Source organism: Triticum dicoccoides, chromosome 6B (genome assembly GCF_002162155.2).
Source record: "Triticum dicoccoides isolate Atlit2015 ecotype Zavitan chromosome 6B, WEW_v2.0, whole genome shotgun sequence".
NCBI classification, from domain to species: domain Eukaryota; kingdom Viridiplantae; phylum Streptophyta; class Magnoliopsida; order Poales; family Poaceae; genus Triticum; species Triticum dicoccoides.
The window spans coordinates 679283569-679301989 of record NC_041391.1 but is presented as its reverse complement, the minus strand read 5'-3'; the positions used below and the strand labels follow the sequence as shown (position 1 = coordinate 679301989).

The window sequence follows — 18421 nt, the reverse complement described above, 5'->3', positions numbered from 1 at the left end:
AACAAAGCAAAAAAAAAAAATCTAGAATAGATACTGCGCTTGATGTTTTGCCAGCAGAAGCATTAGCACGGGCTGTTGTTTGCTGAATCCCTTGGCTGCAACAAGATAACCAACAGTTCAGATAGCCTGAATGTAATTGCAGCCATGCAAGATGAGATCCATTCTGCGGCAATCTTCAGTGATTGTTACTTCCTCTCCAGAGAATTTGCCAAGGTGGTCACGAGTTGGCGTTCTTTGCAAAACTCCATGATCCTCAAACATGGTTAGATGTAAAAAGAATTTGTTCACAAAGCAGAGCAAAGAAGCCTGGTGAACTTTCTTACAGCTTGAGACTAGGAAAAAAATATGAACCAACTGGAAGATCCAACAGAACAGGAATCCGAAAACCTGAAGCTGGGCTGGGCCAGATCAGCATTTTACAAGTCTGTCAACATGAACAGAGTTGCCCAGAAACAACAGAGCACAACAAGCAAATAAATAGAGGTCCAAAACTGAAAACACAGCGACAGCACAATCGAAGTTAAGAAATTCAAACTGATGCAATACCAAATTTAGTTGTCACGTTTCACAAATCCATGATACAGTCTAGTGACTGATTATAGATGCTGGACGGGGAGCACAACGCATCACAAGACTAATACATGGGTGGAATCAATTGAAACTGGGGCAGACAGGCCCCTTGGACAGGCCAAGGCGAACCTCCATCCCGTGGTGCATGTCCGGTACGCGGAGGCTGTCAGAGTCTTGGGGCACTGCAGAAGTGGACAAGGAAACAAGAACTAATCAACACAAGCACAGCATAACATTTCTTAGCAATGTAAACAACACAAGGAAAGGGTTAGGAACTTGCACGGGTAAACTTTGCACTGAAAGCTATTTTCTCATGTATCGCAGCAGAACTCATAAGTGGATAGCACAGAAGATCATTGATGTACAGGCTGCACTCTTTGCCATGGAAACCATATGCCTGCCTAAGGCAGTTAAAACTAAGGGGCAGAAAGCTTGGTTGACAAAATTGTGGAACACTTTGTTGTTGGTTATTGATGAGATTCCTCACAAATAGATCTAGACCCATTAGCTACCTACCTTGTAGGTATAGTTATAATACGGGTATTATATATTCTAAATAAAGCACAAACTCTATGCTAGATGTAACTAGAGGGAAGTACAGAAAATTAGCAATAGAACCATTTTAATAGAACGTATCATGATTTCCCAAGAACTTGTGTGTTCCAGGATCAAACCCCATCAGATCAGTATAAAATTTACTCGAGTGCGTTCCACTGTGAGCAAAGAAGCTAATGCCCATAACAGCTTTCTAACTCCGACCAATCAATTCATAAGTCATAACTGGCAAGTTTGCACAAAAGCTTGCAGAGTTATGAAGCAGCAAGCAAAAGATTGATGGATAGAAAAGGATGGCAATCCTTACAGTTAAGGTAATCTTCAAATCCAAAATCATCCAAGGAACCTGTCATCGCCTCATACCCTAGCATAGATGATGGCAATGCACCTGGGGGCCTTTGGAACCTGGAAACACAGAAGTCATCAATCAAACGTTTTTAATGCAAGGCAGCTGCGAAGTCAAAAGAGCTTATTGCCTATATATTTTTAAGAAAAAAAAATGAAGACAAGAACAAGCGACGTTCAAAAGTGTATAAACAAAATGGAAATCACTCTGGATCAGCTCCTTTAACAAAAGCTTTCATTGACTTTGTCCAGGCTTTGCTAGAGGCTCAAGCCGGCCCTTACATCCCTAACCAGGTAATTGTAGGTATGTCATGTCTCTCTGTTCACTAATGTTTATGCTCTCAAATGAAGTTCATTTAGCAGTATCTAGGACTCTTACTGCCACTGGAATGAATTCAAGAATATCTTGTTTTCGTGCAGCATTTTCGATCTCTTTTTTTTATGATTTGATGATGTTGACCACTTTATCTTTTTCATCCTGAATCATATAACATATTATGTTCTGTACTACTCCCTCCGTCCTATAATATAAGAACGTTTTTGGCACTACACTAGTGTCAAAAACGTTCTTATATTTTGGGACAGAGGGAGTATGATATAGCATGGTCAATTGCAATTGAGCTAGCAGCAGCTCATGGTCAACATGAGCTTGTTGAAGTTCTATTTCCGAAGACAAACCCATAACCTGTATTCCTGAAGTTGCATGATTCGTTTGTATCTCCGATTTGGAACGCAGTAATCCGTTATGTCGCATTCTACTTGACAGAGTGAAAAGTTCACCAGGATGTATGCATTCATGACATCTGAACATGCATGGACCGACCCATTTCTTGATGTATTACTGGACGTTAGATTGTTTCCACTTTGATATCCATAGAAGAACAAGGCAATTAAACATGATAAATCAGGGAAATTGTTTCCCCCTTGGAAGCCTATATTTTCTACAGAAATTCAAGAACTTGTAAAAGGAAATACAATAGCATTGGGAGGACACTGAATCCAGTCAAGCAGGCAGTCTTTAGGTATTACCATACTAGGATGGCGGATGGTATACCTAAATAGATATTTATGTATGCAAATTTAGTTGGCATTTGTTTAACCAAGTTTGCAAAGCTAACAGAGGAAACAATGCATATGCCTATTATTGAGGCTAACATTACTTCAGTTTTCCAACTGTAACACTTGCAGCGCTGTTGGAACCTGTCAAACTGACCATGGGTTGGTTTTGCTGGAAGCCTGAATTGCTAGCCATTTCAAAATTAATGTTTATGATATATTTATTTGTATGCCTTTGGCTCAATGGTTTGCATAACCATCCGAACTGATGTGCCCTTGTAAGTACCCCATTCAGTTTTTCTCATCACAGTTTTATTATGCATAATCTTCATGCCACTGTCCATTCAGTGTAATTTTCACTGAATCTTCTCGTTCCTTTTGTTGGGCCAGAGTCTTTTATTTGTTTCTGACTGGAGTTGTGCGCTCCACTAGAACTAGAACTTACATTGGCATGCATTCCGGGTACAACTGATAAAGCAATATGCCCCTTGATGTGAGCCTGTACCGAAAACAGCAAGGCCTGCTGCTAGCTACAAGAGCAAACCCGTGTTTCAAACCTTTCTTCTGCTGATGCCATCAAGAAAACGACAGAGTTCGGCAAAGAGAATCCTACTTGCGCATTTATGAAATCTACCGGTTCATCGCAATCTGACCCAAAATTCCTCTAGACGCCCTCAATCAAATTCCAGCGGCCAGATGATGGATGCCGCTGAAGCTGGCCGAGACCTAGAGCAGGATTCTAGCTTCCCGGGAGGGGAAAGGAGGGGGGCGGCGGGGGAGCGAACGGGCTGGTACCTGGAGAGGATCTGGGCGTCGAGATCCCTGCGGATGTTGAAGGCGGATCCGTAGATGGCCTCCGTCCCGAACTTCTTCTTCTCCTCCCAGAACTTGGCCTCCTGCACGCCCACACACGAACAAAAAACTCGGATTCAGCGCGCGCTAGGGTTTGGGGGAACGAACGGGGGGCGGATCGGGGAGGGGGGAGGGTTTACCTTGTGGATGGTGGCCTGGACGGGGTGCGCCGGCGCGAGGTCGCCGCGGACGCTGTCGTTGACGCCGAAGCGGAGGACGTCGTGGGTCTCGCCGAGCTCCTTCTTCGTCATCGGGCCGCCGCCGCTCGCCATCGCCGCCGCTGCTGAGCCTCTTTTTTTTCCTCTCTCGCTGCTCTCTCTCTTGTCTTGGGGTCGTGGTTTCTTTCTTTGTGAAGAAGAAAGGGAGGAGCAGGCTGGGGCTGGGCGATATATTGCTTGCGGCCGTGTCCGGCTGGGCGTCCAACTCGCTTGGGCCGGCCCAGCTACCGCTACGCTCGCACACACACAAAAAAAAAACATCTTTATTTTTTTAGTGACACGGACGGCAATTTTCTGGCAAAAAAATACACGGAGCATGTTTTTTTTTGCGAGAAAAGCATCAAGTTGCCATGCTTAACAATTAAACTTGTCATCCTCGCGTCACTGAAATTGCCATCAAAAACATTTGTTTTTCCATGGTCAAATCCAGAGCATTCGGGATTTATCAGGGTCCAAAATTTATTTGCCATTGACCCTACATTTACAACATTCGTCTAACCCAATTCCAAACTGCGTGTCCCTCCTACATTAGAACCCATATATGCCGCTCGATGGGACCTCCATTAGTGCAAATACTAAGTTTGGCTGTTTTTCTTCTTTTTATTATTATTATTACTATCGGAACCTCCATCATAAGATAGTATAATCAGATTTGTCTTCAGAAAATACTTACAAATGTGATGTTGGAAATATGAGCAATTTACCGAATGATTTTATTAACAGAAATACTAGATAAAGCATGACTAGCATAATAGTGATAAAGCAAGCCATGCGATTTGACAAAGAGAAGTAAACAACATCTTCATATATGGACTGTAACTAAACATATCTAGAGCAGACAGTGTAGCAAGTTGCATATATGAAATAGAGTCTAGCATATCTAGGGCAAATATTAGAACAAGGAACTGTAGCAGGACCTCTAATGGAAAGGAGGAAAACACATACTTGACAGCAGCAACAGAAGCGCTGGACTTGGGGTCGGTGTCCTCGCCAGCCATGTCGTTGAGGAGGTCGTGGACGTCGGGGAAGTAGTCGTCGGATACCAGATCGTCCGTGATGAAGCAGCCAGTAGTCGCGCTGAGCGCTCCCCAAAAACCTTATCATCCTTCTCCCGTACAGGACTCAAAAGGTGTGGTTTCGGAGGCCTACTGTCCCGACGTGCGGTGCACGCCACAAGCCGGGATGAGAAAGACAACAGCAGCTCAGAGATGGAACTGATGGCGAGAGGAAGGAGTAGTTCTGGTGCGTCTCTCTGAGAGGAGCGACCTCCCTTTTATAGACGCGAGAGAAGGAGGCGAGAGGCTGCGCCGGGAACTGAAGGGAACACGAAAGACAAAACGAACAGGTAGCAGCCGAAGGGTGCAGCGTTCGTATTCAATATCCACTACAACAAAAACTTTCCAGCTCCCTAGTGACCTTTCGTATACCCGTAGTGCGTGGCAAAAATTTAGACATCGGCTCAGCTCATTCCCGCAACTCGTGTCATGACGAGGCGAGGCGAGGCGAGGCGAGGCGAGGCGAGGCGTGGCGTGGCGAGGCGAGCGGCGGAGGAGGAGCGCGCGTGGATATCCCTCTTGTTCTCATGCTCATACAAGTGGGGAAAGAACCTCCCTTATAAGGAGGTCCAACTCCCACCAAACTAGCAATGTGGGACTAAACTTTAGTAGTATCCCTTGCCTTGCACAAATGGGCTAAGTGGGCCTCTGGAATTTATTTAAGAATTTCTGAAATAGTTATTGGGTTGTCCCAAAATAGACTAAATTTCAGCAATCCCCCACCAGATCCCAGAGGCACACAAAATTTGCCTTTGGTTCCAAAACACTATTTTATATATCGGTACTGCAGTGGAGACTATTAAGTTAAACTTCCACCTAGAACTCTATGCTACACTAGTAAGCAACTTGAACAGTGGACTGGGCCTTGAACTGCAAGTTTTCTGCAAATCTAACTTCACATAAAGCCCTGACCGATACGTGGCAATCGTGGGTCTTCCCCGCCAGTGGAGCTTATGCGTCATACTCCGAGACCTTTCATGAGTTTACTAGAGAGAACCCTACTCCCATAGATTGCGACGTTTAACAATCAGACTCATATAGGTGCGTTCTTCAAAAGATGTTCAGCAGAACGACATCTCTGCTTCAATGAGCCACTTAGAACACATTAAGTGTTGGAAATATGCCCTAGAGGCAATAATAAAAGGGTTATTATTATATTTCCTTGTTCATGATAATTGTCTTTTATTCATGCTATAATTGTATTATTCGAAAATTGTAATACACGTGTGAATACATAGACCATAACATGTCCCTAGTGAGCCTCTAGTTGACTAGCTCGTTGGTCGACAGATAGTCATGGTTTCTGACTATGGACATTAGATGTCATGGACAACGGGATCACATCATTAGGAGAATGATGAGATGGATGAGACCCAATCCTAAGCATAGCACAAGATCGTGTAGTTCGTTTTGCTAGAGCTTTTCCAATGTCAAGTATCTCTTCCTTAGACCATGAGATCGTGTAACTCCCGGATACCGTAAGAGTGCTTTGGGTGTACCAAACGTCACAACGTAACTGGGTGACTATAAAGGTGCACTACAGGTATCTTCGAAAGTGTCTGTTGGGTTGACACGGATCAAGATGGGATTTGTCACTCCGTATGACGGAGAGGTATCTCTGGGCCCACTCGGTAATGCATCATCACAATGAGCTCAAAGTGACCAAGTGTTTGGTCACGGGATCATGCATTACGGTACGAGTAAAGTGACTTGCCGGTAACGAGACTGAACGAGGTATTGGAATACCGACGATCGAGTCTCGGGCATGTAACGTACCGAATGACAAAGGGAATTGTATACGGGGTTGTTCTAATCCTCGACATCATGGTTCATCCGATGAGATCATCGAGGAGCATGTGGGAGCCAACATGGGTATCCAGATCCCGCTGTTGGTTATTGCCCGAGAGCCGTCTCGGTCATGACTACGTGTCCCCCGAACCCGTAGGGTCTACACATTTAAGGTTCGGTGACGCTAGGGTTGTATGAATATGAGTATGCAGTATACTGAATGTTGTTCAGAGTCCCGGATGAGATCCGGACGTCACGAGGAGTTTCGGAATGGTCCAGAGGTAAAGAATTATATATATGAAGTGGTATTTCGGCCATCGGGAAAGTTTTGGGGTCACCCGGTATTGTACCGGGGCCACCGGAAGGGTCCCGGGGGTCCACCGGGTGGGGCCACCCATCCCGGAGGGCCCCATGGGCTGAAGTGGGAGGGGAGCCAGCCCATAGTGGGCTGGTGCACCCCCCTAGGCCCACCCCCTGCGCCTAGGGTTGAAACCCTAGGGTGGGGGGGGGGCGCACCACATGCCTTGGGGGCACTCCTCCCCCCTTGGCCGCCGCCCCCTTGGGAGATTGAATCTCCTAGGGCCGGCGCCCCCCTGGGGGCCTATATAAAGGGAGGGGGGAGAGGGGCAGCCGCACCCTGAAGTCCTGGCGCCCCCTCCCCCTACTACACCTCTTCCTCCTCCGTCACGTGCTTGGCGAAGCCCTGCCGGAGTGCTGCTGTTCCACCACCACCACGCCGTTGTGCTGCTGCTGGAGCCATCATCATCAACCTCTCATCCCCCCCTTGCTGGATCAAGAAGGAGGAGACGTCACACGCACCGTACGTGTGTTGAACGCGGAGGTGCCGTCCGTTCGGCGCTAGGATCTCCGGTGATCTGAATCACGGCGAGTACGACTCCATCATCACCGCTCCCTCTAACGCTTCCGTACGCGATCTACAAGTGGTATGTAGATGCAAACTCACTCCCTTGACTCGTTGCTTAGATGAACTCATAGATGGATCTTGGTGAAACCGTAGGAAAAATTTTAATTTTCTGCAACGTTCCCCAACAGTGGCATCATTACCTAGGTCTATGCGTAGTTCTCTATTGCACGAGTAGAACACAATTTTTTTGTGGGCGTAGATCTTGTCAACTTGCTTGCCGCTACTAGTCTTATCTTACTTCAGCGGTATTGTGGGATGAAGCGGCCCGGACCAACCTTACACGTACGCTTACGTGAGACCGGTTCCACCGACTAACATGCACTAGTTGCATAAGGTGGCCGGCGGGTGTCTGTCTCTCCCACTTTAATTGGAGCGGATTCGATGGAAAGGGTCCTTATGAAGGGTAAATAGAAGTTGACAAAATCACGTTGTGGTTATTCGTAGGTAAGAAAATGTTCTTGCTAGAACCCAATTGCAGCCACGTAAAAGATGCAACAACAATTAGAGGACGTCTAACTTGTTTTTGCAGCAATTGTCATGTGATGTGATATGGCCAGAAGTTGTGATGAATGATGAATGATATATTGTGATGTATGAGATCATGTTCTTGTAATAGGAATCACGACTTGCATGTCGATGAGTATGACAACCGGCAGGAGCCATAGGAGTTGTCTTTATTTTTTGTATGACCTGCGTGTCATTGAAGAACGCCATGTAAACTACTTTACTTTATTGCTAAACGCGTTAGTCATAGAAGTAGAAGTAGTCGTTGGCGTGACAACTTCATGAAGACACGATGATGGAGATCATGATGATGGAGATCATGGTGTCATGCCGGTGACAAGATGATCATGGAGCCCCGAAGATGAAGATCAAAGGAGCTATATGATATTGGCCATATCATGTCACCACTTTATATAATTGCATTTGATGTTTATTATGTTTTATGCATCTTGTTTACTTAGAACGACGGTAGTAAATAAGATGATCCCTTGCAACAATTTCAAGAAGTGTTCTCCCCTAACTGTGCATCGTTGCTAAAGTTCGTCGTTTCGAAGCACCACATGATGATCGGGTGTGATAGATCCTTACGTTCACATACAACGGGTGTAAGACAGTTTTACACATGCAAAACACTTAGGGTTAACTTGACGAGCCTAGCATGTACAGACATGGCCTCGGAACACGGAGACCGAAAGGTCGAACACGAGTCGTATGGAAGATACGATCAACATGAGAATGTTCACCGACGATGACTAGTCCGTCTCACGTGATGATCGGACACGGCCTAGTCAACTCGGATCGTGTAACACTTAGATGACTGAGGGGATGTCAAATCTGAGTGGGAGTTCATTAAATAATTTGATTGGATGAACTTCATTATCATGAACTTAGTCTAAAATCTTTGCAAAATATGTCTTGTAGATCAAATGGCCAACGCTCATGTCAACATGAACTTCAACGCGTTCCTAGAGAAAACCAAGCTGAAAGATGATGGCAGCAACTATACGGACTGGGTCCAGAACCTTAGGATCATCCTCATAGCTGCCAAGAAAGCATATGTCCTTGAAGCACCGTTAGGTGACCCACCTGCTCTCCCAGCACTGCAAGACGATTTGAACGTTTGGCAGACACGTGCTGATGATTACTCCCTCGTTCAGTGCGGCATGCTTTACAGCTTAGAACCGGGGCTCCAAAAACGTTTTGAGCAACACGGAGCATATGAGATGTTCGAGGAGCTAAAACTAGTTTTCCAAGCTCATGCCCGGGTCGAGAGATATGAAGTCTCCGACAAGTTCTATAGTTGTAAGATGGAGGAAAACAGTTCTGTCAGTGAGCATATACTCAAAATGTCTGGGTTGCACAGCCGCCTGTCCCAGCTGGACATTAACCTCCCAGATGAGGCGGTCATTGACAGAATCCTTCAGTCGCTCCCACCAAGCTACAAGAGCTTTGTGATGAACTATAATATGCAGGGGATGGTGAAGACCATTCCTGAAGTATTTTCAATGCTGAAGTCGGCAGAGGTTGAAATCAAGAAAGAACATCAAGTGTTGATGGTCAATAAGACCACTAAGTTCAAGAAGGGCAAGGGTAAGAAGAACTTCAAGAAGGACGGAAAAGATGTTGCCGCGTCCGGTAAGCCAGTTGTCGGAAAGAAGTCAAAGAATGGACCCAAGCCTAAGACTGAGTGCTTTTATTGCAAGGGGAAGGGTCACTGGAAGCGGAACTGCCCCAAATACTTAGCGGATAAGAAGGCCGGCAACACTAAAGGTATATTTGATATACATGTAATTGATGTGTACCTTACCAGTACTCGTAGTAACTCCTGGGTATTTGATACCGGTACCGTTGCTCATATTTGTAACTCACAGCAGGAGCTGCGGAATAAGCAGAGACTGGCGAAGGACGAGGTGACGATGCGCGTCGGGAATGGTTCCAAGGTCGATGTGATCGCCGCCGGCACGCTACCTCTACATTTACCTACGGGATTAGTTATAAACCTTAATAATTGTTATTTGGTGCCAAGTTTGAGCATGAACATTGTATCTGGATCTCGTTTGATACGAGATGGCTACTCATTTAAATCCGAGAATAATGGTTGTTCTATTTATATGAGAGATATGTTTTATGGTCATGCCCCTATGGTCAATGGTTTATTCTTAATGAATCTCGAGCGTAATGTTACACATATTCATAGCGTGAATACCAAAAGATGTAAAGTTGATAACGATAGTTCCACATACTTGTGGCACTGCCGCCTTGGTCACATTGGTGTCAAGCGCATGAAGAAGCTCCATGCTGATGGACTTTTGGAGTCTCTCGATTATGAATCATTTGACACATGCGAACCATGCCTCATGGGCAAAATGACCAAGACTTCGTTCTCCGGAACAATGGAGCGAGCAACCAACTTGTTGGAAATCATACACACCGATGTGTGCGGTCCAATGAGTGTTGAGGCTCGCGGAGGATATCGTTATGTTCTCACTCTCACTGATGACTTGAGTAGATATGGGTATGTCTACTTCATGAAACACAAGTCTGAGACCTTTGAAAAGTTCAAGGAATTTCAGAATGAAGTAGAGAATCAACGTGACCGAAAGATAAAATTCTTACGATCGGATCGTGGAGGAGAATATTTAAGTCACGAATTTGGTACACACTTAAGAAAATGTGGAATCGTTTCGCAACTCACGCCGCCTGGAACACCTCAGCGTAACGGTGTGTCCGAACGTCGTAATCGCACTCTATTGGATATGGTGCGGTCTATGATGTCTCTTACCGATTTACCGCTATCATTTTGGGGATACGCTCTAGAGACAGCTACATTCACTTTAAATAGGGCACCGTCTAAATCCGTTGAGACGACACCATATGAATTATGGTTTGGGAAGAAACCTAAGCTGTCATTTCTAAAAGTTTGGAGATGCGATGCTTATGTCAAGAAACTTCAACCTGAAAAGCTCGAACCCAAGTCGGAAAAATGCGTCTTCATAGGATACCCTAAAGAAACCATTGGGTATACCTTCTACTTAAGATTCGAGGGCAAGATATTTGTTGCCAAGAATGGATCCTTTCTGGAAAAAGAGTTTCTCTCGAAAGAACTAAGTGGGAGGAAAGTAGAACTCGATGAAGTACTACCTCTTGAACAGGATAGCAGTGCAGCTCAGGAAAATGTTCCTGTGATGCCTACACCAACTGAAGAGGAAATTAATGATGATGATCAAGGTACTTCGGATCAAGTTGCTACTGAACTTCGTAGGTCCACAAGGACATGTTCCGCACCAGAATGGTACGGCAACCCTGTCCTGGAAATCATGTTGTTAGACAACGGTGAACCTTCGAACTATGAAGAAGCAATGGTGGGCCCAGATTCCAACAAATGGCTATAAGCCATGAAATCCGAGATAGAATCCATGTATGAAAACAAAGTATGGACTTTGACTGACTTGCCCGATGATCGGCGAGCGATAGAAAACAAATGGATCTTTAAGAAGAAGACGGACGCGGATGGTAATGTCACCATCTATAAAGCTCGACTTGTCGCTAAGGGTTATCGACAAGTTCAAGGGATTGACTACGATGAGACTTTCTCTCCCGTAGCGAAGCTTAAGTCCGTCCGAATCATGTTAGCAATTGCCGCATACTATGATTATGAGATATGGCAGATGGACGTCAAAACGGCATTCCTTAACGGTTATCTTAAGGAAGAGCTGTATATGATGCAGCCGGAAGGTTTTGTCGATCCTAAGAACGCTAACAAAGTATGCAAGCTCCAGCGATCCATTTATGGGCTGGTGCAAGCATCTCGGAGTTGGAACATTCGCTTTGATGAGATGATCAAAGCGTTTGGGTTTATGCAGACTTATGGAGAAGCCTGCGTTTACAAGAAAGTGAGTGGGAGCTCTGTAGCATTTCTCATATTATATGTAGATGACATACTTTTGATGGGAAATGATATAGAATTCTTAGACAGCATTAAGGCCTACTTGAATAAGTGTTTTTCAATGAAGGACCTTGGAGAAGCTGCTTACATATTAGGCATCAAGATCTATAGGGATAGATCGAGACGCCTCATAGGTCTTTCACAAAGCACATACCTTGATAAGATTTTGAAAAAGTTCAAAATGGATCAGTCCAAGAAAGGGTTCTTGCCTGTATTGCAAGGTGTGAGATTGAGCTCGGCTCAATGCCCGACCACGACAAAAGATAAAGAAGAGATGAGCGTCATCCCCTATGCCTCAGCCATAGGATCTATTATGTATGCCATGCTGTGTACCAGACCTGATGTAAACCTTGCCGTAAGTTTGGTAGGAAGGTACCAAAGTAATCCCGGCAAGGAACACTGGACAGCGGTCAAGAATATCCTGAAGTACCTGAAAAGGACAAAGGACATGTTTCTCGTTTATGGAGGTGACGAAGAGCTCGTTGTAAAGGGTTACGTCGACGCTAGCTTCGACACAGATCTGGATGACTCTAAGTCACAAACCGGATACGTATATATGTTGAATGGTGGAGCAGTAAGCTGGTGCAGCTGCAAGCAGAGCGTCGTGGCGGGATCTATATGTGAAGCGGAGTACATGGCAGCCTCGGAGGTAGCGCATGAAGCTATTTGGGTGAAGGAGTTCATCACCGACCTAGGAGTCATACCCAATGCGTCGGGGCCGATCAAACTCTTCTGTGACAACACTGGAGCTATTGCCCTTGCCAAGGAGCCCAGGTTTCACAAGAAGACCAGGCACATCAAGCGTCGTTTCAACTCCATCCGCGAAAATGTTCAAGATGGAGACATAGATATTTGCAAAGTACATACGGATCTGAATGTCGCAGATCCGTTGACTAAACCTCTCGCGCGAGCAAAACATGATCAACACCAGAACTCTATGGGTGTTCGATTCATCAAAATGTAACTAGATTATTGACTCTAGTGCAAGTGGGAGACTGTTGGAAATATGCCCTAGAGGCAATAATAAAAGGGTTATTATTATATTTCCTTGTTCATGATAATTGTCTTTTATTCATGCTATAACTGTATTATCCGGAAATCGTAATACACGTGTGAATACATAGACCATAACATGTCCCTAGTGAGCCTCTAGTTGACTAGCTCGTTGGTCGACAGATAGTCATGGTTTCTGACTATGGACATTAGATGTCATTGACAACGGGATCACATCATTAGGAGAATGATGAGATGGACGAGACCCAATCCTAAGCATAGCACAAGATCGTGTAGTTCGTTTTGCTAGAGCTTTTCCAATGTCAAGTATCTTTTCCTTAGACCATGAGATCGTGTAACTCCCGGATACCGTAAGAGTGCTTTGGGTGTACCAAACGTCACAACATAACTGGGTGACTATAAAGGTGCACTACAGGTATCTCCGAAAGTGTCTGTTGGGTTGACACGGATCGAGACTGGGATTTGTCACTCCGTATGACGGAGAGGTATCTCTGGGCCCACTCGGTAATGCATCATCACAATGAGCTCAAAGTGACCAAGTGTTTGGTCACGGGATCATGCATTACGATACGAGTAAAGTGACTTGCCGGTAACGAGACTGAACAAGGTATTGGGATACCGCGACGATCGAGTCTCGGGCATGTAACGTACCGAATGACAAAGGGAATTGTATACGGGGTTGTTCTAATCCTCGACATCGTGGTTCATCCGATGAGATCATCGAGGAGCATGTGGGAGCCAACATGGGTATCCAGATCCCGCTGTTGGTTATTACCCGAGAGCCGTCTCGGTCATGACTACGTGTCTCCCGAACCCGTAGGGTCTACACACTTAAGGTTCGGTGACGCTAGGGTTGTATGAATATGAGTATGCAGTATACCGAATGTTGTTCAGAGTCCCGGATGAGATCCCGGACGTCACGAGGAGTTTCGGAATGGTCCGGAGGTAAAGAATTATATATAGGAAGTGGTATTTCGGCCATCGGGAAAGTTTCGGGGTCACCCGGTATTGTACCAGGACCACCGGAAGGGTCCCGGGGGTCCACTGGGTGGGGCCACCCATCCCGGAGGGCCCCATGGGCTGAAGTGGAAGGGGAGCCAGCCCATAGTGGGCTGGTGCGCCCCCCTAGGCCCACCCCCTGCGCCTAGGGTTGAAACCCTAGGGTGGGGGGGTGCACCACATGCCTTGGGGGGCACTCCTCCCCCCTTGGCAGCCGCACCCTGAAGTCCTGGCGCCCCCTCCCCCTGCTACACCTCTTCCTCCTCCGTCACGTGCTTGGCGAAGTCTTGCCGGAGTTCTGCTGTTCCACCACCACCACGCCGTTGTGCTGCTGCTGGAGCCATCATCATCAACCTCTCCTCCCCCCCCCTTGCTGGATCAAGAAGGAGGAGACGTCACACGCACCGTACGTGTGTTGAACGTGGAGGTGCCGTCCGTTCGGCGCTAGGATCTCCGGTGATCTGAATCACGGCGAGTACGACTCCATCATCACCGCTCCCTCTAACGCTTCCGTACGCGATCTACAAGTGGTATGTAGATGCAAACTCACTCCCTTGACTCGTTGCTTAGATTAACTCATAGATGGATCTTGGTGAAACCGTAGGAAAAAATTTAATTTTCTGCAACGTTCCCCAACATTAAGATATACATCAACCTGCCATGCAGATTAGGAGAGTATTGCATCTTCATGGAGTGGTATTGTTGATAGTAAGGATACTCTCCTCTCAGTTGACCAACATCTTGTCTTCCACATCTAATTCACGGGATCTCTGATCACAAAGAATAGGTTACCAGTGTGAACAACTCATATTGTGGGTCTCATACCCATCTCCCTCGATGCATCATCTATCACGTTACGTGATATACCCTTAGTAAAAGGATCTGCCAGATTCTTAGACGATTGGATATAATCCAATGCAATAACTCCGAAGTTTTTCATTTTTCTGACAGACTTTAACCTTCTCTGAACGTGTCTTGATGACTTCATGTTATCCTTTGAGCTGTTCACTTTCGTGATCACAGTTTGATTGTCACAGTTCATAAGGATACCCGGTACAGATTTCTCAACTACCGGTGAGTCATTAAGAGTCGACGAAGCCAATCTGCTTCGACCGTAGATGTATCTAGTGTTGTGAGTTCTGCTTCCATTGTTGACCTCGTTAAGATGGTCTGCTTGCAAGACTTCGAAGAAACAGCGCCACCTCCATGAGTGAGTACATATCCGCTCGTGGCCTTTATCTCATCAGCATCTGAGATCCAGTTTGAGTCACTATACCCTTCAAGCACCTTTGGGTGCCCGGTATACTGAATTCATAATTCGCAGTGCATCTCAAATAACGCAAAACTCTCTCTAGAGCTTTCCAATGCATATCTCCTGGTTTTGAGACAAACCGACCCAGTTTGCTAACAGCAAAAGAGATGTCAGGTCTTGTAGCACTGGCTAAGTACATAAGCGAGCCAATAATCTGAGAATACTTCAATTGATCTCTAGCAATTCTTCGATTCTTTCGAAGCAGCACGCTAGCATCATATGGTGTTGGAGAGGGCTTGTAGTCACTATAGCCAAAGCGACTCAAGATCTTTTCCACATAGTAAGATTGAAGCAATGTAATCCCACCATCATTGTCTCTCAACAACTTAATGTTCAGAATGACATCAGCCACTCCTAAATCCTTCATCTCAAAACAACGAGATAGGAAATCCTTGACCTCCTTAGTAACATTCAGATTTGTTCCGAAAATCAATATGTTATCAACATACAAACAAAGGATAACTCCCTCGCCCCCACCATGGCGATAGTACACACATTTGTGAGCTTCGTTTACAACAAAGCATGCAGCTGCTAAAGTTCTTTCAAACTTCTCATGCCACTGTTTGGGTGCTTGCTTGAGTCCATAACCCATCTGGTTGTTCCATGTAAATTTCCTCATCCAACTCTCCATTTAAGAAAGCAGTTTTAAGATCCATTTGATGAACGAGAAGACCATGTGAGGCAGCTAGTGAAAGTAGAACTCGAATAATGGTCAGTCGAGCCACAGGTGAGTAAGTATCAAAGAAGTTTTCACCTTCCTTTTGGGTATAACCCTTAGCCACGAGCCGAGCCTTGTACTTTTTAATAGTACCATCAGGCCTAAGCTTCTTCTTGAATACCCATTTGCATCATATAGGTTTGCACCCATAAGGACGATCAGTTATCTCCCAAGTTTCATTCGCCAAGATGGAATCCATCTCGCTACGAACCGCTTCCTTCCAGTAGTCAGCATCTTCAGATGCATAGGCCTTTGAAATAGAACTGGGAATATCATCTATGAGATACACAAGAAAATCATCACCAAAGGACTTTGATGTCCTCTGTCTCTTGCTCCTAGTAGGAACTTCATTGTTCTCCTCCACAGGACTTTCAAAGTGTTCCATCGAAATGGCAGGTTCGGTAATTGTAACTGGTTCCTGATTCGATGAACTAGGCATCTCCTGATTAGATGAGGTAGCCATATCCTTCATGGGAAAGATATCTTCAAAGAAAGTCGCATCATTCGACTCCATGATCGTACCGACATGCATGTCAGGTACCTTAGATTTTACAACCAAGAATCTATAGCCAATGCTATGAAAAGCATATCCCAGGAAAACACAATCCACAGTCTTTGGTCCAAGTTTGCGCTTCTTTGAGATTGGCACATTGACTTTCGCCAAACAACCCCAGGTTCGTAGATAAGAGAGTTTTAACCTTTTCTTCTCCCATTCCTCGAATGGAGTTATCTCTTTGTTCTTTGTGGGAACTCGGTTTAGGACATGATATGCAGTCAATATCGCCTCCCCACCATGCCTTGGATAGATCCGATGTGTCTAACATGGCGTTAACCAAATCAGTTAGAGTACGGTTCTTTCTTTCGGCTACCCCATTTGACTGAGGTGGATAGGGAGGCGTCCTCTCATGGATTATACCATGTCCCGCACAAAAAACATCAAATTCATTGGAAAAATACTCTCCACCATGGTCGGACCTAAGCCTCTTGATTTTACGATCAAGTTGGTTTTCCACTTCAGCTTTATAGATCTTGAAAAAAAAATTAAAGCCTCATCCTTAGATTTCAGAAGATACACATGACAGTATCTAGTGGAGTCATCAATTAACGTCATGAAATATTTCTTTCCACTTTTTGTCGAAACACCATTCATTTCACATAGATCTGAATGTATGAGCTCTAATGGTGCAAGATTTCTCGTTTCCGCAGTCGTGTGAGACTTACGAGGTTGCTTAGCTTGCACACAAACTTGACACTTAGATCCCTTGACGGTGGTGAAACTAGGGATTAAGTTTAATTTGGCTAGTCGCGACATGCAACCAAAGTTAACATGACACAGACGTGAATACCACACATTTGATTCACTATTGTTGCAAACATGATTAACAACTTTATTGGGCTCCTAGTTGCAGGTGTAGTGTAGGTGTACATTATTATTTTCCCATGAAGTTCCTAAGCTAGATAAGAAATGTTAGTTTCAAATATGTGGTCATTTGCTAGCAGGTTGTGAGTACAATTGCATGGGTTCAAAACAAGTGTCATGTGACCCGGTGGAAGTACGAAATACAATTTCACAGAGCTAGGGGCTTAGGGTTTAACATGATTCCTCATTGTCATTGTCTATTATGCTACATATTGAAATGTTTGTTTGTAGATACCACCATGAGGTGAGCATGCACATTTCTTAAATTCGAATCAAAACACAACCAGTCAATACTTCTTTGCCACATTATTGTTGACTTCAAATGGCCAGAATAAATTCCACCTTGCTCAAGAATCTGTCATAGCTACCGCGAGTCTTTGCATATGGTTGAAGTTACTAATTGTTCAGCTTTTCATGAGTTCTTATTGCAACATTTACCTGTGGTAGCGCAGAACAAACCTATGTTGGAGACCAGGAACGTCTCACTCAGCTGTATTGATCTGCTATATGGAACTCATTCGGACTTGGCTTGTGACTTGTGAGGAAACCAGTCATGCCATGGTCAGACATCTCATTGAGGTGAGCAGACAACGGCACACGGTTCCGATATGAATGTTGTAGGAGTCCCTCTCCAGTCATGTTGTCTTTCTCCTTGTCTTGTGACAATCATTTCATGTGTGCAGATGGACATACGTGTATGTGATTTTGAACCATTTCTCAAGGCGCTATTTCTCGATATGTGGTTCTCTCAGATTATGAACATATTCATGTGTGCAGATGCAGTTCCCAGTTCACCACTCATTGAAGCACGCATCTGACCACCCAGGAGGTGTGCCGGTGCACGCCCCAAACCCTAGTAGCCTCCATATCTCGTGCCCTCCGCTACTGTTGTTTCAGAACAGATAAAATAAATACCAACTTCAATCGTATTATGAAAATTGCAAAATTTGAACAAAATGCATGCTATGGAGACTTTTCGAGCTTACGAAGCAATTCCTCAAGTCACAGTAGTCATCTGCAAGTCATAACAGTAGACATCTGCCAACAACACAGCGGCCAGGTTCTAAGGATATGTTATAGCTGTCACATAAACATATACCAACTTCAGCCGTATTCAGCCATATTTATAAAAAAAAATGCAAAA

At 45.0% G+C, this 18421-nt stretch overlaps 1 protein-coding gene across 1 annotated transcript; it reads right to left on the bottom strand.

Moving 5' to 3' along the window:
• Positions 1 to 463: 463 nt before the first annotated feature.
• Positions 464 to 3728, bottom strand: LOC119324151 (cyclin-B1-2-like). Its single transcript, XM_037597924.1, has 4 exons — positions 3519 to 3728; positions 3322 to 3422; positions 1433 to 1530; positions 464 to 752 (listed from the first exon to the last, which is right to left on the bottom strand). Exons 1-4 carry the CDS (start codon positions 3648 to 3650, stop codon positions 652 to 654), a joined length of 432 nt encoding a protein of 143 aa, XP_037453821.1. The 5' UTR covers positions 3651 to 3728; the 3' UTR covers positions 464 to 651.
• Between the last annotated feature and the right edge of the window lie 14693 nt (positions 3729 to 18421).

Bases quoted from the DNA above. Each gene is read 5' to 3' on its own strand.
- LOC119324151 (XM_037597924.1), bottom strand. From the start codon at position 3,650: ATGGCGAGCGGCGGCGGCCCGATGACGAAGAAGGAGCTCGGCGAGACC. The intron at 1,531-3,321 runs GTACCAGCCCGT...CTGTGTTTCCAG, and splicing joins GACGCCCAGATCCTCTCCAG to GTTCCAAAGGCCCCCAGGTG. The intron at 753-1,432 runs GTAAGGATTGCC...CCACTTCTGCAG, and splicing joins ATTTGAAGATTACCTTAACT to TGCCCCAAGACTCTGACAGC.